General features: G+C 43.0%; 1 protein-coding gene across 2 annotated transcripts; it reads right to left on the bottom strand.

Annotated features, from left to right (window-relative positions):
- LOC119733781 (protein sprouty homolog 2-like) lies at positions 1-26640 on the bottom strand. Of its 2 annotated transcripts, none has more exons than XM_038207147.1 (2): positions 25656-26640; positions 1-6799 (listed from the first exon to the last, which is right to left on the bottom strand). In XM_038207147.1, the coding sequence occupies exons 1-2, from the start codon at positions 25668-25670 to the stop codon at positions 5966-5968; spliced, it is 849 nt and encodes a 282-aa protein (XP_038063075.1). In that variant the 5' UTR covers positions 25671-26640; the 3' UTR covers positions 1-5965. The 2 variants fall into 2 exon arrangements, with proteins under 2 accessions (XP_038063075.1, XP_038063076.1); XM_038207148.1 differs by lacking the exon at positions 25656-26640 and adding an exon at positions 7213-7553.
- Positions 26641-27311: the final 671 nt, after the last annotated feature.

Consider the following 27311-nt stretch of genomic DNA (forward strand, 5'->3'; position numbering starts at 1 on the left):
TTATCTCGTAGCATTCTTGCTTTCCATGTTATTTTTTTTCTTCAACACCTTCCTGAAAAATAAATAATATAATAAAATAGAACTCCACATATTTTCTCATGTACGAAATACAGATAAATAGTTCCTATCTTCAGAAGCAAACCACATGTGATTCTTTTTTTGTTTTTTTCTTTAAGTCAAAATCAAATCAAATTCAAAAGGGATCAGCAACTTTGCTTACTAAATACATCGTATCGCTCGAATGTACATGCATGAGCTTCATTACGCATGCACCATGACCTTTGACATGCGTGGCTCAACCTCGTACCAAATCTTTTGCGTGTGTGTGTTTTTCCACTAAATGAGTTTACACTGTCAAAAATATGTCTAACAGAAAAGAAATGAACACTTTTGCTTTTTTTGGTAACAACATAAGGGGACACAATGCCATTTTTAGAACCACATTTGCGGTCCTGCCTGCGACCGAAAAATGGAACCTTTAACCGGTTTTCGTATATACGGCGGTGACGTCACAGACTCCGCTAACCCGCCACTCTTGTAATCAAGAAACAACTTCTTTTCCTTTCTTAAATGAGTATAACAATTATTTAACATTTTCTGAACCTTTTTATACAAACAGGAAAAAAAGAAATTGGCAGAAAAATGCAGTTAAAACATCAGTAACGATAACATGTTTTCTAGAGTAAAATTAAAAACATGATTCTTCACCGAACAAAAAAAACTATTACATCCTACTTTGTGGGCGTTTACCTCTTAACGATACGGGAGGTCGTTAACAACCACAAAGAAGATTCCAGTTTTCCACATTTTTAAGGAAAAAAAATGTAATATTACTGTTTATACAGATTTATTTTCCCCTTGCATTCACATTATGATGATATAATTTTGGTCGGTGCTAAAGCACCGGTATAATACATTACATTATTTTCTTAACAAAAACAAAAACACAACATGAATACATGAAGCTGACTGCAAAGTCAGACAACTTGCAGTGTGAATACAATGGTACAGAATTAAGCGATCGTAATCTTTTACAGAAAAAAAATAGATTAAAAAAAAAAGACTGTGAGAAACATTAATTGCTTGAAGATCTCAACTAAAGGAGATGAGGCAGTTAGGTTTTGATTTGAAGTTAAAAAAAACAAAAAAACGGAAGGATTTTTTGGGCACAATAAGAAATGCATCGTCTTGATAAAAATGTCAAGTCTCGTCCATTGCTCACGAGAAAGAATGAGAGTTTACGCGAGAAGTCTGACATAAAGAAAAGTATCCTGACAAATAGTAAGCAACAGTAAAACGCAGAGAAACGTTTCAGCTAAAAGAACCAGCAATAACTGAGTTGCTCGTCATTTTTAAGTTGTAGCATCTACAAATGCCATATTAACCAAAAAACAAAATGCTGGGTAAGTTAAATTCTAGCTGAAAAATTGGCATTTTTTTGCATTTCTGTTTGTGTCAATAACTAAACGACGTTGCATTGCATAGCAATATAACCGTACAAAACAATCGGTCTGGGTTATAGGTACCACGTGTAAGAAACTGCAGGTATGGCGAGAAAGAATCTGGATTTAGTGTTAAGAAAACTGATTAATGCACGGTTTCTCTGTAGCTTCCACGAAAAACTGACAAATCGCATCAACAACTACAATGATGAACACTTCTAGTTCAGGCAAATTTTGGTTTTCTTTTTTTTTTTATAAGAGTCTCATACGAGCACCCACCCTACCAAGTCCCAGTAAAAACCGCGGATCATTATTTTTGTGTGTGTTCCCTGAACAAACATGGCTCTATTTATTTCCCACTTTTGGCACTGAGGATTTAGGTCAGCAAGCAAATAACCCGGTGAACAAACAAGCTGATTTTTTTTCTTCTTCTTCAACATTTCGAGTATACAAGTGACTTCCTGTGTACTCTACCCACGAGTTTACCATCTTTTTTTGGCTCGTATCTCACACAGTCCCATTGTGTCGACCTTGGGACTTTGCACCGGATTCGATCTCGGAGGAATTGTTCCGAGATTTTTTTTTTTTAGATTTTTTTTTTAGTTGATTGATATAACTGGCAGTGTGAACCGAGCCAGGGTGCCGTTCACGCGGGAAGCCCCAGATCTGTAGGGCTGCACACAATCAGAAGCTGGCCTGCGCTAATCATCCCCAGATCGGGCACGGGGCAAGTTTCAACTTTTTTTCCGTTGTGCAAATCGGGTCTGAGAATCTAAAATTCTCGTCTCTTCGTCCAAGTAGTTCAACCAGGAAATTGCATCGGGTTAAATAGACTTCAAAATCTGTTGAGAAACTTTTCTCAGAGCTGGTCTAACTTTTTTCCCAAGCGGAGTTTGTTTTCCATGTGTTTCAAGCGGAGTTTTTACTAATTAAAGCTGCCCCTAAAAAGTAAAGCCAAATCTGAATCATTTGCCGTTGAGTATAGAACTAGAAGAGAAAAGAGCAAACATTTGCGGGACCGGCACAGTTTACCTACAAGCGACCTTCGACCCCTTGTGAATAATACGGTGCACTACAGGGCTAGCGTTTTGAGTACAATCATCGCCTGTACCTTGTACTGTGCCCGGGTTAAGCTGGGTGCATGTATGAATTTAAGCCTACGTGTGCTTATGCCAACGACGCACGTGTTTCAGGTTGGCTAAACTACAGAAGAGAAAAAAAATCACATGCCAGATTTTGTTTTAAAATCTTAAACCGAGTTGAAATTATAAAGTCAGGGAAAAATGCTGAGCAGGTGAGATGGAAAAAGATTGAAGTTGAAAGTGCTTATCTGAACACCAGTTAAAAAAAAAATAACATCGGTACAAGTTATGGCAGTGAAGGGATAACAAAAAAAACTGGTGAAGAAACTGAGTAGAGCCAACTTTAAAATTTGACATGATTGCGACAACAGGAGTTCTGGAGGGAACCGAACAAGTTTGGTAAAAAAGAGGGCATCCCACCGCGACCATCATGGCGGGTCGTCGTCAAGACTTGACCCCTATGACCATGCGCACTGTGCGCGCCCAGCGCCATGTTTCCGGCTTCTCTCACACAAACAACGCGGTGCCAGGTATAGTAAATAAGAATACATAATCGTACTGTCCCCAGCTTTTTGATTAAAAAAAGTGTTTACTAATCCCAAATGATTTATTCAATGGTTTTCGTGGAAAAATAGAGGTCAGCCTGCTCTGTGCACTACACGAAGCGGAGACAGCATATGGAACTAGATTGGAACGTACCAGCATAATTAAACCTATAAAAATGGTAGTGTTTTGTTTTCTTCTTCAGTTTCAGTTTTGTTTTCTTCTTCTTCAGTTTTGCGCTGAAAAGCCTTGCTGTACGTTTCATGTTTCCAGTTGAAGGGGTAATGCAGTACAAGGGAACCAAAAAAAAATCATCCTTGACATGAACCTAAATGTGCTGCAAATCCGCGGCAAGCCACATGTTTGTCTGAAGAAAAAAAAATGTTCCAGCAGCATCGAGGCATTTTAGGGAGGAACGTGTGAACAAATCTCGCAGTTGCCAAAAAAAATAATACACCGACCGAGTCGCCGGGGAAAGTTTTCTGCCCGACTTCACACCCGCAATACACGGCCACAATGGCCCGGCCCGTACCTTTTGGAGGGATTTATTCCGCAGCCTTTTTTTTTCATTGGTACAGGGGTGCACTTATCGGTTTGGTAAATTCAGACGGTGGGTAAAGGGTACGCTAAATTACACAGCTCGGCGTGGCTAACAAAGCGGCGCTCGCACGACTGAGCCCCAGCCCCAACCGGCTGCCCTGCACCAAACACCCCTCTACAGTTATGATAATGCTGGCGAAATTGTTCACGCATGCATGGGTTTTTTTTGCGTGGGGAGGCTGATAATTTTTGTCCACCGATATTTCTCCTCAATATTTCCGGAGTTTTTGTACTTTTCTCTTTGTTCCATGCAAATTGACAATGCTTGAACAAGCCCATCACTTACGTGGGGTAGCTTGGAGTTTTTTTTTTTTTTTAATGGGGGGTTTTAGGAAGTTACTCGTTAAGAATCATCAAGGGAGAAAAAAAAACCCGAGAGGAAATAGCCCTTGAAAAGTTTCACAGGTTTTACCCACTAATGACTCCTACTTATGGGGGCCAGCGCTGGGCTTAAGTTGCCCGCGGGCCAAAAAAGGGACCTCTTTTCGCTACAGAACTGCGGGTGAACTCCCCCCGTTTTAAGGGAATTGTTCAATAGAGTATTATTGACTGGCACACTCGATGAGGTTTTACAGCTCCATTGAGAGACTCGGTATTGTCCTCGCGTGAAAAGCTGCCGGAAACAGTGTGTAGTTTGGGCGGACAGAGCGCTTGGTAAAAAAAAAAATGAAAGGAGGAGTGGAGCATGACTTGCGTGATCCTGGTGAATGAACACCAACGAATTTTTTTTTTTTTACTTTCCTTTTTGTTTTGTTCACTTCTTCCTCGACTCCCTCCACAATCCCTGCGCTTATTACAACTCTACCTGAATACTGTCCGCGAGGTTTTTTTTTACATTTAATATTATTAACCAACAGGATTCGTACATAATTTTATACAACCAGTTTTCAAAAATTCATATAACAATCCAGAAATTGTGGGTTTATTACTACACTTGGTGTTTACAGCGAGGCTTTTGATAGGCGTGTTTTTGAAGAACAAAATAATAAAAATAAAAACACGAAGGCAAATGAAAGCCTCGCTGTAGACAAACAACGCTGACCGACACGACCTTTAATATCGAGTGTAATGTTTATATCTATATATAATATATATATGTATGTACACATATATATATAAAATGTACATATATACATGTATATACATATATAAATATCTACAGTACATATTATGTATAGACTTAATATCAAAACAGTGGGATCTATGTGGCTACTCCAGCTCTACCATTAAGGGTTTGAAAACATGTTTTTTTTCTTCTTCGCCTTCTCCTGAAGTGGAGTAAAAAGGTGAAATGCGAGATATCCGGACGAGACGTTAAACAAACATCTGCCCAGCTAGCTCGGTGATTTGCGTTAGGCCCGGTTTTGTGTTTCCAATTCCGGTGAAGCTGGAAAGCGCGGGAAAAAACAATCGGCAAGGTCAATTTTTTCGTTGTTTTGTTTTTTGGAGGTTTGTGGAGTTGCTAAACGCGTACGTGGGGTCGTTGTTTTTCGGGCCCGCTGTACTTTGATATCCACCTGTGCGTTTTTCACCTGAATTCTTAATTGGAATCGGATCCAGCGCCGGCCCTTCCGATTGGTTTCTCTTTGGGGTCACAATACATCTTGATTTTACTACACAACCGTACACTTTTGTTTCTCTATACATATTATATTTAGCACACTATCTAGGTGTAGTGTTCATTGCACCATTTTTCCCATGAATAATAAAAAATAATTCAATCTTTGAAGCAGGTCCCCCACCGCGGGACGGTACATTTACACGTGTGTGTGTGTGTTTGTGGTTTGATTTCCTCTCCTTCATGCGATCACATATTTCTTGTGACTTGTGTGTATAATTTCTCTTCCCAGGGGGTTGAAGGGAGACGCTTTTGAACGGCCCCCTCGGGTTTGTGCTACCGATTGGGTCTGATCCACACGAGACGTCCGCTCCTGTTTATCAGAATTCCTTGCACGGTGGATGCGATATATCCCTGGTTATCCTGTAGACGGTTCCGCAGTGGTTCCAGCGTTCGGATGCTTCGGTGGTGGCCGGCCGCTGGCCCCGCTGCTGCAACTCGAGCGTTGTTTCCACAGCCGCCGCACTGATATAATATCCTTGAGTTACGGAAATTCTGCCGTGGTGGCCACGTGGCGAGGCATGTCATTGACTCGGCGGGGCGCGCGGTAACCGCGGCCCGCCGGCCTGAAACGGGGCGCCCCGCTGGCCCGCACCGGTGTCGGATGTACCCCATGTTCGCCGGCAGGCTGGGAACTGTCAGGCTTGCACAAGACGACGAGGAGGATTGCGGTGAGGCTTCTACAGTGAGACGGCTCCGAACCACTCGTAATCCGGATCGGGTTCCCTGCATTTGCAGCCGTCCCTGCCAAAGCAGTATTTGTATGTCGATATACACCCTCGCCCAGGCAAGTAGCACCAGAGACAGGGCAATACCAGCGAGATCATTCCCATTATGGACCATCTCAAGCAGCATCTCTTGTCCCCGCACGAGCACGGCTTGTCGCCCCACGAGTAGTCATCGTGGTTGCTGTCCGCTAAGTGGTAAAATAATCCCTTGACGCAACAGAGGCAGGTGCAATGCTCCAAGTTGTTCTCGGCTGAGCACTCGTACCTGTCCCTGCACAGCCAGGTGTGGTTGTTGGGGTCTGTTCTGGGCCGGCACTGGTCGCAGCAGCATAGCCCACAATTCGCGCAGGGGATGATGTCGGTGCTGTCGAAACAGTGCAGCGAGGTCCTGGCCTGGTGATGGGCAGCGGCCTCGCTGACTTCGTCGCTAGTCCTACTGACTTCCCGTTTGCCAAGTTTCAAGACTTTGGTCTTGCCGTTGTCCGAGACGATGATGCAAGTGGACCGGTGGCCGCGGTGCTGGTGGCTGCTGGAGAGGACTACCGACGGGCTCTCATTGTTATTCCTCCGGTTTTCAGTGCCCGGGACATCCACGTATTCGTTCCTGCGGGCCTGCCGCTCCAACGGGGCGTTCTGCAGGGCCGGCAGGTCCAGGCTCCGGAGCTGCTGCTGTCCGCTAGACTGCCGCAAGGACCTGGTCAAGTCAGACCGGGGCTGCCGCGATATCACGCCATTTCCATCCTGTGCCATGGATGCAACATGCGGCAAGCCGGTGCTCCATAAACTCTGTGCAGACAAGACATAAAATAACGCAAAAGTCAAAGAATGATACATACACACATAAAAAAACCCCAAACCAAATCAAGGTTTATACTTTATGATCATGAAGTCATGCGAGTCACGCAAGTGAGGGGGAAAATATTGGCAGCCGGTTGATCTTTGCTCACGGGGCGCCTATGAGTGATTGGGGCGACCTTGCTGCGGGGATTCTCACTGAAGCATCAGCTGATCAAGTAGACAACTCCAACAACTTCGAGTCTAGCCTAACCCCAAAAAGGAAGAGAGATTATGTACACTATTAACTAGGGCCTTCCACAGCAGGTATAACTATAAAACAAGATATTTACAGTCTCTTGCTATTAAAACCATGAAATATATCGCTCGATAGCTTAGATAACACGACATGAGAAAGTTACTACCATGATCATGCTGACTGTCGAACAACAGGACCAAGGGTCGTGAGAAGGGACACACACATACAAGCTTACAGCGAAGTCAACACAATACAGTCCCCTCCGCGTGTGCACACATGCGAGCTAGCTCGGCCTGTCACCTACAGGTTAATGATATGAAGAACATCCGATGCCCTCTGTTTATAGCTCCCCTCTCATATAAACTCCCTCGACTCGGAACTCTCTAATCAAGCGCTGGAAATGATGCTGTGACTTTTTGAAAGCCGGACGTATACACAAAAGCGGAAGTGCGGATATGAGACAACCTCAAGTTGGGTACTATTATTACACACGTGTGTATATTACATCCAAATAGGGAACATCTTTCACTCACTCCGATTTGTGTAGTGTTTTTTTTGCTTGTGGATGCTTTCAATTTCAATTCCGGCTCTAATATGAGACCGTTTACAACGGAGATGGAATTATGTCGGAATGGGGAGGGGGAGGGGGGGGGGAGGGGGGTGCACACCGGACGGCAAACTGTCGGCTGATGATTAGAGGAAACACATGTTGACGTATAATTGATCCTTGTCGTAGGAATCTCCCCCTCACGCTCAGCGAGGGACTCATTATATTTCCCCTCATTATTTTTCCCCTCATTATTTTTCCCCTTCTGCCATGTCAAGTATAGTGCCAGTGCCATCCAGTCTGCTGTGCATTTGGGATCCCTCAATAAACATCACAATAATGGCCGGATCCCTTAATGATAATATCTCACTGGCACAACAAATGCTGATCCTATGTCTGGAAAGGAAAAAAATAACCTGCTTTATTATTATTTTCTTGGGGAAGGTCTGTGAAAACAGTTTTCCTGCAGTCAGCGAGTCTGTCCCGGGCTGTGACGTGTAAAACGCTCGCTCTTCGGGGATCAAAGCATGCAGTTGTTCGCCCTTAATGATTTTCGCAGAAACCATTTCCGGAGCTATTTATTTTTTCCCTTCGCGTTGGAGGAGTACAAAAAAAAAGCCAGAGAGAAGAGATTGTTTTCACAGAACTCGAATGAGCACATCGTACAACACGGGGATGTTTTTGTTCTTTTCTGGCTAAAGAGTTTAACAGTGGAATGTAATTTGTAAACGAATCATTAGGAACTCTCACCATGCTCTCTACGTGTGAGAAACCCACAGCGTATAATTTCTTTCGGGGGAAATGATAAAATCACATATCTGGGACTTGGTCAACTTTGGCGAAACCATAACACCTTCCACAACCGCATTCAGAACACGACAACCAGATGAGATGATGAGAATGGAATAATACACACACACAAACCCACAAAGACAAAATCTGTCAGGAATTTCTAGGAATAACTTCAATCGCTCCAAGTCCAACGCTATAACCTGAGATTTTTCTCTCTCTTCTGATCTGGTCAGCGTCGTTTAGCGAGAAACTCCAGCCTCGGTCAAATCAAATTTCCAGGACAAGTGTTGGAGGATTTAGTTTATTCACCCACCCGCACTGTTTATCAGGAAAGCCATGATAATCAGCGATAATTAACGCACCAACTACGCGAGCTTTTTTTTTTAATCCATAGAGCCTCACCTACATAATGCCATGTGTTAGCGTGAAAAGGGAAGTGACCTCAACTGCAACTTCAAGTTACTGTTGCCGTACCATGCGAACAGTCAGTTAATATACTTAACTCACTCGTGGTTTGTTCAATTGCAATGCATGGTTCTGTTGGGTAAAATCATTACCGACCAATGTATACCCGTTTTTGCCTGAAGAAATCAACTGGGCAAACGCTGACTTTTCCTGCTTCCTCTACAATCTCGGTATATACCGTTTGCCTTGAGGTAGAGCGGTCGTTGAGTTCCTGCGTCGATACAGGTTATCCCTGAAATAGCACAGGCCCCAAGAGAGATCCGGACGAACCGAAAAAAACCACAACCCGGTCGGGTTAAATTTCATGTCCACATTGGAAAACCATACGGCACGAATTTTTGCCGTTGGACCCGACTCGAAATATAAAGTACCAGAAGAACGCACAGCGTATTGACAGTAGTGCTTTCTAGATGGTTTAGCACTATGTACCCATGCCTACAAATCCATGCACCATAGATAAACATCGCTGTAAATGATTTGAATTTCTTTACGCCAATTCATATGTAAACCAACGGTCATCATGGTCATGACGGTCAGTCATGCCCGCCGTATACTGAGTCGTATAACCGTATACATGGTATGGATTAGAATTTACACTGGCCTTCGACAAAATCGAGCGAGATGCGATCGAGTGTTTTACAACTAACAAGCATAAGATGTGCAAGACTGCGTAGTGTGTATAATGCGCTGTATGCCGCTCTACTCTACCACGCGATCAGTGTGTTACCAAACTCCCCACAACACATGCCCCTAACTGACGATGATGACATCAAGGATAACTTACGGTTTGATGTGTTCAGGCAGTGCCTGTCTCTCTGTGCTTCTAGTCATGCGTCCCGAGTAAAGGTATATAGAAATCCAATCCGATCCGAGCGAACATATCACGACCAAGGGGGAAAAGAGCGCGTTAGCTTTCCATGTGTGCTGGCCCAGTGTCGATATCGCACAGCTAGATATTTCCACTCTGGCTCCCAAACGATCGTGAAGTGAAAAACATAAAAATGACACACACACAAAAATACTGGAGGTTTTCCAAAGAGAGAGGTACCGTGAATGCATGCACAGATTCAAGTACCCTATAGCGCCCGAGCTCGTACCGTTCCGGTCCCCACTGAAGGACTTTATTTACTGCGGGGCGGAATTCTTTCACTGGCCGTACTGCGAGCAGGCACTTGGGTATTGATATGTAAATGCGAAGGGGCGTACTCTTCGGGCGGCACCATTACTCCGTAGGAGGTTTTCCTCTGCTGTCACCTCCGTTTCCGGAGTGGCATGGGGCTGCCCTCGGATACCAGCTGTGACCGGATGGATTTCATCACATTCTAAATTCCTCGCAGTGTAGTATTACAAATAAACAAACGCCCGGGGAAGTCGGTCAATCTTAATGCCGGGGACATATTTCACGTAATTACGCCGTCACATCCTCTTCCCCTCCGAATTTTTTTTTTTTTGGACAGTGCCCTCCCCTTCCCGGGCCGGTTGGTCGAGTCCACGATTTGCCTTATTTGGACAGCGGTCTGTCAACATCCCGGGCGAATGATTTGCTAGCCGCTAATCTCCCGGGATCAGGCATTTCCGGTCTTATCGTGTTCCGTTTTGCAAGTTTATCGAAAACAAACCCGCCAATGCGCCGGGTTTTTTTCTTTCCAGCCAGGGACGGAGCGGTGTATGCGTACCGCGTGGCGAACGGTGTTTACCGCAGATGGCTGCTAGCGTCCCCTATCGTCAGTTCTTCTCTTTTTTTTCAGCGGTAACCGCAGGGATGGCCCCGGGTCACACGGGGGCGGCCGAGAGGGTTTTCCCGCTGATTTCATCATCAGCTGGCGGGGCCGGCATTTTTCCCGATCGTCCCTTACAGCGGGTTGTATCCGAGTGGCATTAAGATGTCATACTCTTAAATTACGGCCGATAGAGGAGTAGGCTGACGCGATACAACCTGAGAGCTACAAACGAGAATTAAAGAGGACTTGCCGGAATCTCATAATTTAGTTTTAAATATTGGAATAACAGTAAAAAGTCGCGTGTGTTCAATGTTTGTTCAATTTCATCATTCTTAACGCAGAGTATGGCAGCCAATAAATCACGGTCAAAGCTTTTCTTTTCGTTCTGTGAATTGAACACACCCATGGAGCTGGAACGTCCGTGAAGGATTGTATTGGATTTTTTTTCTAAAATATTTTTCAAGGTTTTGTTTTACTAACACAATATTAATTGTTCACGATGCCACATTGTCGTCCAGGACGTCTGCCCGATTTTTAAGTTTGAAACATCCGGTTCTGTATCCACTGCAAACGGCAATTGCAGCAAAGTGTACAGTACATCATGAGTGCATTGAGTGCATTATCGAATTTTCAATATCAGCAACTGGCACCCAACTGACGATATTATAATTCTAGTCGGCAGTGTGGACGTTTGAAAGTTTTCTTGTCAAAATGTGAGTCGAGGTGTTTTTTTTCTGGTTTGGGCGATAAAATGCTCTCTTATTTCCAGAGTGAAAATCCACACTCTATTCGAATGAAAACTAACCCCGTCCAAGAATTATCACCGGAGTTTCGACTGACAGAGTGATTTTTATTGTAAATCATCTTGTCCGTAGTTTCGCACTTCGGAAATTACAGAAAAGTTACTGATGATGAACAACATGAGGAGGACATAATGATGCATCAAATCTGTTTCACAATAATGTGATGTCAATAATGGTTGCGATCTTCTAACCATATTTACATAGACTCATTCTGTATACTGAGTTCTAATCTAACCATCATTTTTGTACGATGGAATCGCTTTGCGTGCACAGGGGTGCGACCGAAACAGGTCAAATGAATGTCAAAAGTCGACCAAAAAAAAATGGAGGACAAACTGAAAACCAGGCGAGCTACGGGCTCCGTTTGAAGGGGAAAAGTACCCTCGGGTAACCAAAAAAAAACCCTGTCAAAAGAAGGGACGGTCGGTAAACAACCCCCACAGGCTCTTCCTCGTAAACTGGAGGGCAGGGTAATCAAGAGAGAAAGAAAGAAAGGAGGAGGAGAAGAAGAGCCTCCTGGAAGTGTTTCATTAAATCTTCAAAAAAAGGGGAGCTCATTACCGGGCCCGGCACAATGGCAAAGTGTTCCAGGGTACAAAAATCAAAAAGTGTTAAAGAGCCAACTCGGAAGCTGCGGTATACACTGGGATAAAAGCAAAAGCAAGAGAAGGGGTTGGTTTTGTAATGGTTCTTCTTTGTATAACCGTCGAGGTTGACCAGACAAAAGTGTTGTGTCTTGCCCAGAGGATTTCGTGGGTCTTTTTTCCCCCTTCTTCTGGATGAAAGGCTCTTCTGACCAATTCTCCACATCCCGGCCACAATCGGCCTTCCCGCTCTGAACAACAACAACAAACTTCAACACAACTCATGCACAAACTGTTGACTGCTGATATACCGTGTATCTCAACCGCCCGCCGCATTAAAGTATCTTTTGAATGCTTCATCTCGTTCCGGGGACAACACAGAGGAAGCCCCACCACAAAAAAAAAGGAAGAAGAGAGAGAACCGAATTTGAATATATCGATCGGACGGGGTAATAATGTTACACTACTCTATACGGCGAACCAATTGTGATTAAGATCTGTTCGAGCAGTGAGTTGTCCTCAAACTCATAAACAGATCTTGCGGTTGATGAGCTGAGCCGCAACACCGGGAGGGGTGCAACAAGAAGAAAGAGGGGTGGGAGTAGAGGGGGGAGGGGGTTAATGAGGGGGAACGGATAGGCAAACTACTCGCCGGCTGCACTTGAATTTTTTTTGAGGAGGGGATAGCCCGCCTGGTGGAAACATGTACTCCCTTTTGTGATGCCCGTAAATCCTTGGAAGGGTCGCAATACGGAAATCCAAAAATCGATGACCGGTCGAAGAGAGCTTGGGTCCGTACTTGAAAGGCCAGGAGGGGTACCCTGGGGAGCATTGTACACGGCGTAATAATCATAATTAACCCGGTCGTGCAGTGAGGGTCACACTCTATACTGTATTGTATACAAATCGAATAGCTTGGTATATAAGCAAGGAAAGAATAGATAAATCCGTCTTCAAAATTCAGGAACACGAAGAAGTGATGGATGTTAATAACAGTTACATGGCAATACCATCCAACTGTAACAGTCCAGCGCAAATTGATTAACTTTTACCGAAGCAGAGTGTCCAAAGTACAAAATTTACTTAGAGAAGGTAAATTGGTAAAACACACCAGCGATTACTATGATCGCATGATTCCACAGCGTAAAATACATTTTCTGGTGAAATAGCAAACGCATATGTGCATGTTACTGCACAGCAACAAAGACCATCAGTTATTAAGAGACAACCATTTTTAATGACCAGTTGGAACGATGATTCCACCGTATTTCAGAGACCAACGCAGATTGCCCTTTTTTCCCTTTAAGTTTTAAATGTACTACTGCAAGTTTTGTACTGTATTTTATCTTTACTGAATTTTAACAACCTAGGCTCTATTTTGAAGTGAAGCATTGTGGGTTTTTTATGTGTAATAATTATTTGTAATTTTCAATGTACTAATTAATTATTTGTAATTGTCAATGTACTAATTAATGTTTAATTGCGGTACCCGCAGCTACATGTACATCAGATTCGAACCAGCCAACCGATACCGCAAGCTCGGTGGTCGAGTGGTAAGACGTCTGCACTAGAAAGCAGGAGGTCGTAAGTTCGAGTCCCACCGGAGTGAATTTTCCAACTTTCACTCGGGAGGTAACACACTAAAGTATACAGTGTTTATACTTTGGGGAATGGCAAAATCTGATATTAATGTGCGTGATGTAACATGCCAAAAGGAATTTTCCCGGAAGGGATAATTAAGTTAAATTGAATTGTTCCGTGGCGCGTGGGAACAAAATATATATAGACAACACCTCAGCTAAGAAAGAACAGGGATTAGCCAAAAATTTCGGCAGTTTGTTAAATTGACACAAATTGCTCTTTCTCTTTCCAGATATCAGAAAGATAATACAGGGTGCCCCCCTCCCCCAAAAGGTGTGCAAGCAGATATCCTTTAATTTCTCAAAAAGTACTTAACATATATGTTTCATCTTGATGGAATATATTAATACTCTTGTGTATATTCAGTAAAAATGCCATGGAAATCCGTTCAAGCAAACCATGCAGAGATCTAACGGATTGTAAAAGGCTACTGATGTAAATTAAGGTAACAGTGTAAATCCTATCCCATTGGAATGGGTGAAAAACCCATAGCCTTTTATAACCTGTTAAAACTCCGATTTGCATGAACGGATTTCCATGGCATTTTCACTGATTATACACAAGAGTATCATTAATATGCTCCATCAAGATGAAATACTCAGGGTAAGTAGTTTTTGAGAAATTAAAGGATATCTGCTTGCACAAGTTTGTTTGGGGGCACCCTGTTTAACTCCAGTTCTAGCCAATCTTAGGTCAGTAATTCCCAACCAGTACTCTGTGCTGGGGATCCAGGAATGCAAGGACACAAAATCTCTTCCTCCACTCGCTTAAAAAACCCAAAACAATGAACAACAATGCTTCCAGGATTAAAAAATGAAACGGGATGAATCAAGGATGAACCATCAGCAGTGATGTAATCCGTCAACCTACCCCAGCAGGCACGCTTCAATGGAAAATAAAACCTTGACAATTTTTCTTCTTGGGTTACGGGAAACCGTACAGTATTATCGGGCAAGGAGAATATCTGGTGGAGAAAACAGAGAGCGGTTGATTGACAGGGGTCCGCCGGGGCGCTGACAGGGCGAAGTAATCCCTGCCGCTAAACGATACAGCACGCGTTGGGATATTGTTGTGCGTTTATAAACGCCGAGGTCGATCGCGCCTTCGCGCTTAGCTGCTGTGCTAACTAAACCCACACATTTTCTTGCTAAGCATAGATGTGTTCCGCTGGTAACCAACCTGAATGTCATGCGTGGTATGTTACTCGTATAAACCGGTTCCCACTTGAGTTTCTTTGCCGTGGGTTTAGTTTAGCTAACTAATTATGTTTCCTATTTACTCCTGTAAAAATGGTGCTTAAGTTGGAGTTTAAACACCATTTTGTGCACACCGTTTCTTCACATAATAGAATAAGACGTGTTAACAAAATTTACACAGTATGAAAATTGAAAGCCCGTTAGTGCCATCAATTATAACGCATAAAAAAAGTCAAATTTATATTTTGGTCCTTTTTTTCTCAGACTGATGTTAAACTAAGAGTGATAAAAACATATTAAACCTGTCATTCGACTTCAACCCGATAAGCCATTTTTATGCACTATTACCATTTATAATTGATGGTTCTATCATTCAACAGACATCCATAAACCTAAACATGTTATACAGTAGATTCAAATGTAGATTCAACTCTACTAAACACATTTTTACAGTGTAGCATCTCCACCATCGTAACTTCACCCGGTTATCTTTCATTCCGTGAACAATTCTCATCATCAGTGACTTCCTATTTGCCAAATATTCTACAAATCGTGGCCCAAACGGACCAATGATGAATAAATTGCAACGAGATAAAAGCTAAAGGTTATTATCAAAAGTTTTCTGTATCTCAATGGCGGGCTAGTTTTACCAAGAGACAAATATACGCCCTATATAGTGCGATGTACGTCAAGGGAGTCAGGTTGGCGCAGCGGTTACTTTCCTCGCCATCCACACCGCTATGGCTCGGGTTCGATTCCTTGCCCGGACCACAGTGTGGATTGGGTTTTTAGTCCCTATCTGACTCCGTGGGTTTTACCCAGAATATTCTTCTGAGCATTTTCTCCCACCTCTAAACTGTGATTTCTTCTTTTGAGGAATCCTTGGTTTCATCACCAGAAAGAAATCAAATAATGTACGTTTCATTCAAAAACTAATTTCCGCAATTCTGTGCACATTATGCAATCTGCCCGCTTGTGACAAAAAGAAACAAACAAAAAACACACGGACCAGTCCAAAAGACAGACAGATAATTCCCCAGACAACCGCAACTGACAGACCTCTGATAAGATGTCGAAACTTTGCGGATGAAAGACGGGCACAGAGGTCTCGATGCGGGCCATACTCCCCGCAAAAAGGACAGGATAGACCGCAGAAACGTCCACAGAGTAAACATCGCTGTTCTCTCATCAAACCACCACCATCACCACCAACTCCTCCTCTTTCATGTTCTTAATCGCAATCTCATGTTTGCTCGTCCCCTCATAAGCATATAGAGCAAACCCCCCGTGTGCAAAGCGATCGATTACCAGACGTGACGCATCGTCACACTTAAAGCGGACAATAGGCCGGGAACCACCTGGTCAAAGAAGAGGAAGATCATTTATACGCGGTCATTGGTCAGTCAATCGATACGCGCACGCACGTGGTGATCAGCGATTGGCTGACATTGCTCAGAGTCGTTTACAGTGCCCAATGGTCTGCCACTCATCTCATGACGTCAGGTGGTGCTAACTGGCTATCAATGTCTATACAGTCATTTCACGTTAAAAAAAACGATCATGCTGCCACCATTTCAGTCATATTCTCTGTATCCAATAACAGTACTGAATGCTAATGTGTGGTTTTTTTTGTGCAAAAGGGAACCAGATTATTTTTCCTTCCAGCCTCGCTTTGGTTACACTGATTTGAATGGGAAAAATCAAATGGCTGCAACATGATAATGGTCTATTAAATCCTCCAATGTTAATATGATTTTGCACACCCCCTAGGGTGTTAGGGTTAAATAAGTTGCCACTGCACGAAAATGGTTGAACGATAAGATAATGAACGACAAGATAAAGTACCTCATTAAAACATAATTGCAGCATTATAACGGACTGAAAATAATTTTGAGTACAAAGACGATTAAAATCTATTGAGTTGTGACGGCAATTTTCCACAAACTTCTACTCCAAATTGTTTTACTATCATACATATGGAAATCTACTGTACAGATGCAACAAATACTTTACACTTCCACATTACGAAGAAATAAATAGCAAGCAGGGACATGAATAATATATCCAAGAAATTATCTCTTTTATAACGTCATGCCCAATCTGCAAAGTGATCGGCGAAGTACGGCTGACGATATAGATCCGTCGCGAGAAGCACGACGCAGGAGCGTCCCCCGATAGCAAGCCCAATTGATGAAACAGTTACCAATCTCCGGTCGATTGTTTTTCTCTCTCGATGCTTTGCAATCGAGCTCAAGGATCTCCCGGCTCGGTCTGCGTGCGTGCATTACTAAAATTAAACGAGCGCCAGGAAAAGATTAATTCATAATGAGAGACAGTGTACTGAGCGGAGGCTTGATTATTTGTCCAAACGGCCCACGCACCCTCGTCCCCCTGAGGGTAACAATACAGAGATGAGTTAATCGAACTTCGGCAAATAATAATTAAAAATGTAGCACCGGAAGAACATGACGGTATACTAGAAGAAAAACACGTATGCCTTGTGTAATATAGGGGCACTGGTCTATCATACAAGCTTGAAGTATCAGTGTATTATATATGGGGCGATATCCATCAAACAACATCGACATTTGAAAATTCACAGACTTCAATTGTTTTTCATCTATCCTACACAAATTTGAATAGTACATGAGGATTACCTTTATGCGCTTGAACGCACATTTTCCTCTTTAAATAAAGTGACGATGACGAAACTATGAACTCATATAAACTGTTGTAAATACTATTCTTGTGAGTTATCCTTACATACAGCACCGTAGCATCACTTTAAAACTATAGCTCGAGAGATTCAAGGCAGAACCTTCTAAATCGAGGTAAACGCATTGCTGTCCATCCGTACAGAACTTCGATTCAAACATCATGACAACTTCTATAATTTCGAACTTAAAAACTAAGGCTGTCTAAAGTTTCTAACGTAATTGACACAGATTTTATTGACAACAGCAAAAGTATGCATTATTGGAACAACACAACCACTAGAACCAATGACTTAAACAAAGATGGGAGTGTACAAGTAACTTCAGTTTGAGAAACAACTCTGTGTATGTTCAAAATCGGCATAGCATTTTGATCCCAGAAAAACTTACCTGTGTTGCTTCAGTTTACTATTAGACGGTCCCAAGTTTGGCGTCGTCTCTCTCAACCTCGCCAGACGAAATTTGAACACGGACAAACAACTGCCTCGGAGACGAGGCCTCATCAAATCTCCAGAGAGGAAATAGCCAAGTTAATCCAGCCAAACGGATGATACTCGCCTTAATTACTGCTTTGAAAAAAAAAATGGTCTGCTCCGTAATATATAGTCTGTGGAGTGTGGACGTGGATATTCGCAGCATGTACACGGCGGATGTAACCATCTATTTAGAGCGTGCACTCTCCGTGATATTTTAAATGAAATTTATTCATCTGTTGCTTGTGCCACTTGTGAAGTGAGTTTTGTTTGTTTGTTGAAAAGCTGTGTTAGCAGAACCTGTGGGATTTTCCATCAGACAAAAAAAAAAACCCAGAAGACTATCTTTGGAATACAATACGGGGAAAAGAAAAGGGAGGGAAATGAACAGTGGTTTTGCCCAGTCGGTCGTGACGCGCCGGTTGTGCGTCGACGCGGGTCAGTGCGGTAAATGTGAACTGGCTTCCACAATCGTAATTCTGCTGGAGAAGAGAGATAGTAAACTGTGTACTTGTATATAGTGTGGGTATATTACCGTGTGAATATATCTTGCGGTTTAGTATTGTCACGGGGACTACATGTGAAAAAGTGCACGGGGCACAACCATTATACCCGATGAAGTATCACCTGCGTTGGTGGTTTTACAGCATATTTCACAATATTAATTTTCGAAATTAGCCTATATGCGGCGACCACTGCACTCCCAAAGTAAACGAAATTATCAACAGGATTTGATTGTGAAACATGCAACACTGTATTTTGATTATTAACATTATGATAGGCTACCCATTAAGAATTAAACAATGCAGATTTTCAAAAAACTGACTTTGTGAAAGTACTGTAAGTCTGTGTGAAAAAAAAGAGCACAGAAGCATTTATACAGTACCCATGTAAAGGACTAATGAACTAATTTCCGTCACGAGATGGCGCTGTTCGAACCTAAGCCCGCGCGGTGCAACCTCGTCCCCAGGGTGTCGAGCAGTACGCGCCCACCACTACCTGCTTTTTGAACACGTATGCAAATAAGGAGTAGTCTGGTGCCTGCCTGTGCGTTACATTTGCGTTTGTTTTTGTATGTGGTGTCTGGGGTAAAAACGGAATCAATTCGTCGCAACGCGAGCATGGCGTGAGTTACGAAAACATGATTTTATTTTAATTAAACTGTTACGATCTTAACGAGACAACATGCAGTATCCTCATATTAATATTAACAAACTGGAAAGGAAATGAATATTTTCAAGAAGGCGTGGACAAATGATTGCGAAAACACGTACTGCACGTTGTGAATAACAACACCAAGTACACGATATAGATCAATTTCTAGCCAATTGCGGTATCGAATCAGGATGCAAGAAGGAAGTTTCCTATCCAGGGTTTACTATTGGAAACAACGTTGGAAATAAAGTAAACACTGGGGACGAGGTTGCGCGCGGTGTTTTTTTTTCTCCGTGTTGCACTTCGGTTTCAATGTCGCACTTGACTAATTCCACGTCCGCAGGAAACAGCAGTGGAGTGTTATGCAACGGTTGTGTGTGCACGTGTGTGTGTACAAATAAATCATCCGTGGATAATTGCCGGCCACGACTGTTCACACAAAAGATAAAAATAAAATGGTATTAATAGAGAACAATATTATTCATCTTATTTTTTATTCTTCATTCAGTTTCATATCCTGTTCGTTGGGTTGTTTGAAAGGGATCGAAACCGCCAGATCTCCCACGAATTTAACCCAAGCGCGTCCACAAAGAAAGGCGAGATTAATCCATGCATACATCCGCACAACAGAGAATGACATTTTTTTTTTTAGGGAACACCAAGTCATTGAAACCGTTCGCCGATTATCTTCGCCAGCTCCGGCCATAGAAAAATTGAACAAACTAGAGTTTTGCTATGATTTCATCAGGACAAAAATAGTCACGACCGACCCCCCCCCAAAAAAAAAGGGGGGGACGGGGATGTTGGGCAATTTCATCAATTCATCATCGTGGGAACTGTAATTGTGTGGATCTTTCAAAAGTGCATGCACTTTTAGTTTGAATTGCGGAAACCGATCGGAAGCATGAACCGAAAAAAAATCCCCTAAATTTCACCAAAACTGATATCGCTTCCAGTTAACTTTCCCGTCGAACAAAGCTTTTGGGGTGCTGTGGTCCAATGGTTACGGTGTTCGACTCGTGTGCCGTGGTACATGGGTTCGACCCCTGACGGGGAACGAACATGGTGCTTGTGCTCTTGGGCAGGGCATTTTACTACGACTGCCTCTCTCCACCCAGGAGTATGAATGGGTACTTGTAATGGTAAAGACCAAATTGCGCTGATCTCGAGCTGCTGCAGAAAAAAATGGTCTCATTCCTGATGAACAGGGATAATAATTGTATTTAATTATATTCATATGGAATTATACTCATACCGCAGAATAAAGGTATAAATTATTCTAATGTTATATAAGAAACGCTTCAGTCCTATTTGGTAGTGACGAAACAGCCAGCGTCAAAGCAAAAATCTTTCCAATTTGGGAATATGTTGAATAACTTTGTTACTTTGCACAAATTCCAAATTTCAAATGTAATACACCACTGCCTGCTTTAACAAAGAACGCAGAGGGGACCCGGCCAGCTTCCCTTAACCCGTCAAAAAGTCGGTCACGTTCGTTAACGAGGACACGAGAGTAAATTAGTAGTTTACACAAAATTAGAAACATAAATGGGAAAACACACATGTTAAAATCATATGATAGAATTAGTTCAGATACGGTAACATGTTTCCAACGTTAACAAAAACCTTGACATATAATTTTATAGCCACGACAACACGAATCAACAGTATAATTGTCCATTTTCAAATCATTCAGTTCATTGCTAAGAATTTGGCACAAAATCTGTGAAAAATAAAAAAGTATGAAATTAAATTATAAGTTTGACCTTTTTTGGAAGTCGATAATCGGTCAAAAGGCCGCGGAGGAACTGGGGGTCAATGCTGGATGCTGTTTTCGACATCTCTGAAGTCACTGAACAGAAGTAGCTATGTGCGATAAAACTTTATGGCCTGTACACCGGCGGCGTGCATGCACGCTGATTGTTATTTTTGAGAGGTTCTGCAGCAACATATGCTTTAGTCATTTTTATTATTCGGCGCTAACGACCCCACATCCGCAAGACCGGACCCAATTCATTAGCTGCCGCTAATTTGCTGGAAAACACTTCTCGTACGACATCCGGCCATAAGGGGGGGGGGGGGAGGGTTTGATCGCTCCATCTTCTCTGAACCTCTTCTTCTTCTTCGCAGCGAACCAAATTGGATGAATAATTGATTGAAATTTTGGAGGGGAGATATATAATGGATTAACCGGCAGACCGCAAGTTTGTCATATTATAGGGGGAAGGCAGGGGGAAGGAAATATGTTAATGTCAAGTCATCGTCGACGCCAGAAACTTATATTAGCAATTTAATTTCTATTTGGCATAACCTCGCATCGAGAATCTTGGTTAGTCAAATATGGGCGATCCGAATATTATGCAACTTTATTATTGTATATTAAATGCTTAAAATTTCCGAGAAGTTGTCATGCAGGCTTTCAAGCAGACCCACCCAGGTGAAATTAAATGTAGGAGAACAGTAGGATCAACATTTTCAATAAAAAACAGGACGTAGGAATTTGGAACACAAAATCAGGATACAAGTTGGACTTTTGCGGACTTTCAGTAGTAGTTTTCGTTGATGCTGTCCACAGCATCATAAGCCTCGTTTGGCATGTTCTGTAATCACAACAATTTTGTTCCATCCTCAACTAAGCTCTTGGAAGTACAATTGCAGTACTCCCCAGTACTCCCAAGCCCTTCATTGTGGGATTTTATGACAGTGTGTAACACTTTTGTGACAAATTTTCAATGTTATTTTATTTTTCGGAGTTGTGGGGAAAAAAGTAGGGAAAAGCAGGAAAAAGTAGAAATTTCAAGAAAAAAAGTATGAGAAGTAGGAGCAAGATAAAAACAAACTAGGAAAAACTAGGAAAAGTAGGCCTATAGGAACACTTGATAAGCCTGTGTCGTGTGATACTCTGACACTAGCGCCAGAAATTGTTCTAGACATTTTAGCGTAAATAAAATATTTTCAAGTTTCCACCTTTTCTAAAAATCAAGCAGCTGAATTCGCTCATTGTAAAGATTTTTCACCAATTATAAAGATTGTAACCTAGAATTTCTCCCCCACCTCCCTACAATTTCTCCGGCTGCGATAAATATTTTACTTGTGTCAGTATATACTCACTGAGGCAAAACCTTCCTTTCAAATTCACTCCGTATCACATTCAACCGGTACCAAATAAGAATGGTACACCCAACTATATAACATTGTCCAAGTACATGTATATTGGGGCGATCATAGTGGGGATCAGCCAAACTACAGTTGTGACTGCCGAACTACAGCTAGGTCATGGTTAGGTCTGCCACAACTATAGGTGGAATCGTCCCAACTATAGTTGGACCGTGTTTATAGCTCCATGGTTGGACCATGGAGGAATAAATGGTTGGACGGTCCCAACTAGTAGTTGGGTCCATGGCTCTAGTCGGGGCGTAACAAGAACACACAGATATCACAGGTTGAACACCAACTACATGTATCATTGAAACTTGTTTACAGCCGGTTATGAAAGACAACAATGTACAGCGTGGTTTACAAGTAATTTAATTACCTTGATCACGATCGAATGATTTTTATTGTCTGCCACACGGACTTTTCGTGACTGACAGGAAACGTGCGTACTGAGGTCGAAATATTTATTTAGTTTTTCTCAACAAGGTGCGTGCTATTCTGTACAATATCTATAGACAACTAGGATTTTTTTATCACCTGTACTTTTTCTCCCCCAAAAAGACTTTGCAGTTGTTTAGGGCAGGACCAGCCTAGCGTGACATTAGTTCCACGCCAGCTTATTGTGTTTGCCCAGCCCCGTGACAAGATATGAGAAGAAACTAATTAACCCAAAGTGTTTGGGCCTTGGGTGAAGAAAATAAAAATAAGAGATTTACCCGTCAACCTCGTTCAGTGAACTCCCCCTCTCTCTTGATAGCAATTTTTAGATGATTTCAATGCAGTCTGCCAATTTTTTTCAGCGTGCCATTTGTAAACTTTGGATGCACTTTTTTACGGACACGAGTCACTGACCGAGCGCCATATTTGAAAGCTTTAAACCGCCCTCTGTAGTTCAGCAACCCCCTTTCAAGAACATTCTCCAGGTTTTTCTGCGATATAAACTTCCCTCGGATCGGTGTACTGCTTATGTAGATTAGAAGCATCAAGAAAGAATCAAGAAGGTAAACTTGACAAAAATACGTTGATAGTGGAGCGGGATTTGATCCTGCGACCTCCAGAACATAGGTCTAGAAATAATATTATACAGGAATAAACTTGCTCGAAGCCGAAAAAAAGGGAAACTATCCGTCCATATTGACGATTTGTTTCTTTCTTTCTGGTAATGAAACCAAGGATTACTCAAAGTGCCGTAGGCACTGTAACTCGCACGCCTGAAGAAACGAGCAGACAATGAGAAGACATGACAGTTTTAGAGGTGGAAGGAAAACCCCAGAAGAATATTTTGGGGAAAATCCACGGAATCAGGTAGGGACTGGAAACCCAATCCACATGTGGACCAGGACAGGAATCGAACCCGGGCCACAGCGCCGTGGATCATGGATGGAAGGCGAGGACAGTATACCACTGCTCCAACCTGACGCCCCAACGATGGTGGATACTGACGTTTACAAGCTCCTTCTGCACATGCACATCATTTAGGCACTTGCCGGAGAGGTCTTGTTATTGACTGTGACTATTGTGCCATCTGAAGATTCGATTGAGCTCCGGTGCTAAGAGGAGTTAGGGCAGTTAGTCCCAGACCTTGACCCCCTCAGAAAGACTGCAAAAAAAGAGACCCTCCAACATCAGGGCTCGCGTGGGTGTAGTCTATACCCCGCTATGAACTGAAACATAGGGTAATAGATGTGGACTATCCACCGGCCCTAGACAGTGTATAGTGTGAAGTTTTGATTCTATGCAATACGGACTCATTGGCTGTATTGCGCATGCCTCAGTGAAGATAATTAGAACAATGACAGGTCACCTGTGAGGGATACGAGTCCACAATAAGGTTCAATAGACCATTATTTTCATAGGAGTCCCAATTTCGTGTGACGTGTGACACCCGTCCAATATTTCATATTGATTTGAGCCAAGTCCAATGATTCATCAGAAAAATCTTACATGGGTGCCTAAAACTCCAAGAAGCTTAAAACAAGAAACACAATAAAATGTCATGTGAGGTAACAGGCTACAGTGCCATGTGAAAATAGTGGTATTTAAATCCGGCTTAGATCACGTGTTGGCATCTCTGACTATTGACCGGTAGGGGCCTATTCGATTAGGGCCTACTGGACGATAGACAGACTATATACCGGACTATTGACCAAAAGAGACTGTACATCGGACTACAGACCGATAGAGGCCTATACAAGTCATGTAGTCTATTTTGTAGTTCACGCTCGATCAACCAAAATGAACCATGTATCTGAGTGACAATACAGGAAACAAGGAGCCAAATTAGAACTATATAAGAAAACAAACTCATCAACGCAGGAAGATCTAAAAAGGAAGATCATCAACAGAGCCGCAATATTGTTTCGATTTACGGAAAGGACTTTCGGTTCTCGCAGTTGATTCGTGTGCAAAACCATGGTAAAACGAACTCTTCCCGTTTGCACCGCGCGCCTAAACGGTCATACCACGTGACAACTCACAGCCAATCGGCGCCCGTCTGCCTGGATTCTCGGCGCGGTCTGTTGTAAATTCTCGATTTCCGATGCCGTATAATGAAAACCACATCCCTTATTTTTGTCGAGAAATAGAGAATGTAAGTTTCGTAATGTCCTATACCTCTGAAGGATGTCACTCGATGGTTTCATAGCCGATAACGTTTCCTTAAAATCGAGACTGGTACCACGTGACGTCAAAAGTGGGCTGAACAGGCCAAATTCAGCGACATTTTGGGACACAGTTGTCTAAAAAACAATTTGAAATTGGTTTTCATTTTCAAAATCAAAATTACGTCCTTAAAAAACTCTTCTACTTCCTCATAATTAATTGTTGATTACCGTTCCTGAAGCCACAAGAAGTGTGTTATATGTAAACGCTCCCGTAAAATTAAACACCAGTCGTGTTCTTTGGTACAAACAATGTGAGCGTCAAAGAAATCCCTCCTGTTTTAAAATTCAGGTCACGCCTTTCGAGTAGAGGGAACGCACACGTAATATTGACACTTGAGCCTCACGTTTGTCATCGTGCTGCGATCTAGAGGATACAAAATCACAGTAAACAAGCAACCTGACAGTTTAACAGCATAACCAGTCTGGCAACTAATACACACAGAAAGATACAGAACACTGCTTTTAAACTTCTCTGGATAAAGCTAATTCGGTCGCGCAACCTATTTCGAAGAATTGCTTTACAATTTTGCTGTCTTCGACTTTCACGGGGAGACACGGCCGGTTAGCGACTTCTTAAAACCCAGACATGTTAAAATGCCGTACAAACCATGGCGAAATAAAACACAGACTAATACCTGTCACGAAATAAAATACACGTGCAGTGTTTTTATCAAGACCATTATTTGAAGTTCTACTTACCTGTAATTGTTTCATGTTAGCGTCTGCGTCCGGTTCGTGTTGCGATTTTTGTGTGTTCCTTTGAGTATAGGGAGGGAAACTGTTCAGCACACACAGGGTACGAAGGAAGGGCGGAATCCGATGATGATGATGATGGCGATGATATGGCAAGGTGTTATTGAGAAACAATTGAGGCGGGCTGAGGGTTGAATATGACCCGGGCCGACAGGTGTGCGAGTGGGACGCTATAAGCTCTGATCTGTTTGTGGGGGAGCTTGGAAACAGTGCGGGTGACCTGAAGGACGGACGGTGCGTTCCCCTGACGTCTCCCCAGCGTCCGTCTCGCTCATTACAACATCTCCTCCCCCTCGTGTCGTGGTTTCTCTGGTTGTTTTTCCCACAGGTTTGTTCTCTGTCCTGGCTGGAGCAACTGTCTCTGCCGTGTTATACCTTGGAGTTTCCGGCGGTAGTGTGTGGGGCTTAAAGGCTCAACGGCACGTAGCCACATGCGCCAGGTGCCATTCCTGGGATTCTTACCGCGGTGTTATTTTTCTGGACTTCTTCCCCCTTGCATACACGGTGTTAAGCTCCCCCTGAGTTTCTGCTGTCGTGTGGTGTGGTTGGTGGTGGTGTGTGTGTGGTGAGAAAGTCCCGGGAAACACAAATAATGACCGGAACTTGGCTGACGCGGACAGGTGTGTCGAATCAAGATCTTTATGATCTGTCCGTCCACGGCCACGACAACACATCAAGCTCTTGATCCCTGCTCAACTCCACCACTGCCACCGCCAACACCACCGAAATGGCTGTACATGTACTAAAACCGCTCACTGCTAGCTCTCGTGTCAGTTTCAATTAAAATGTCAAAGCACCAGATGATCTTGTCCCCAGGGCAATGCGCCTCAAAATGTGTTAACCCTTGGCCTAGACGCCTGACTACAAGTACAACCGGACATCCTTTTCAACAACTGGTCAACACTATGGTACAAACTGTTCCCTGCTCCACAGCAACCAACCACCAAGACTTCAAGTTGTGGTTCAGATAGAAACAGTTTATTACATCCAACTTCACATAATTACCTGAAATCGATTATCGATAATCGATCTTGTAGTCCAGCTTCCAAGTACAGATTAGCTCTTGCTTATCGATATTTCATAAGCCGATTTTTTTGTTGCTTCGAACGGCATGCATGCCGGGAATACTCGGGATGCCTCGGTCATAACGCAAACCGGCAGCGCGCACCACTTCCCACGCCCGAGCACACATCTCACTCTTCTGTGCCTCGCAGGATGATGCGATGATTATTATATAAGCGGCCAATCCGGATGTAACTAATATGTCAGGACCCCCATAAAATAAAATTATGATGGGGTGACACTGCTGGATACATCATAACACGCGTGAACCTTCTCTCTCTCCGTGAAAAAAAAATATGAGATGGAGAATTTCCGGCGACAGGCGCGCCGGTTTGCCAAGACAATGGGGAGTGACAGGCCTGCGTGGTGGGTCAACGGTTCCTAGGTCTCTTGGGTTGTGTGTGTTGGGGGGAGGGAGGGGGGGGGGGATAGAAGTAGAGTATGAAGAAACATCGGATTTGGAAGACTTGGGCCTGAAGGAATCGGCTAGCATAAGTGGAACTTGCGGGAAGGGGATATTAATTTTTTTGTCACTCAGAT

The sequence above is a fragment of the Patiria miniata genome, unplaced genomic scaffold (assembly GCF_015706575.1).
Source record: "Patiria miniata isolate m_02_andy unplaced genomic scaffold, ASM1570657v1 HiC_scaffold_26, whole genome shotgun sequence".
NCBI lineage: Eukaryota > Metazoa > Echinodermata > Asteroidea > Valvatida > Asterinidae > Patiria > Patiria miniata.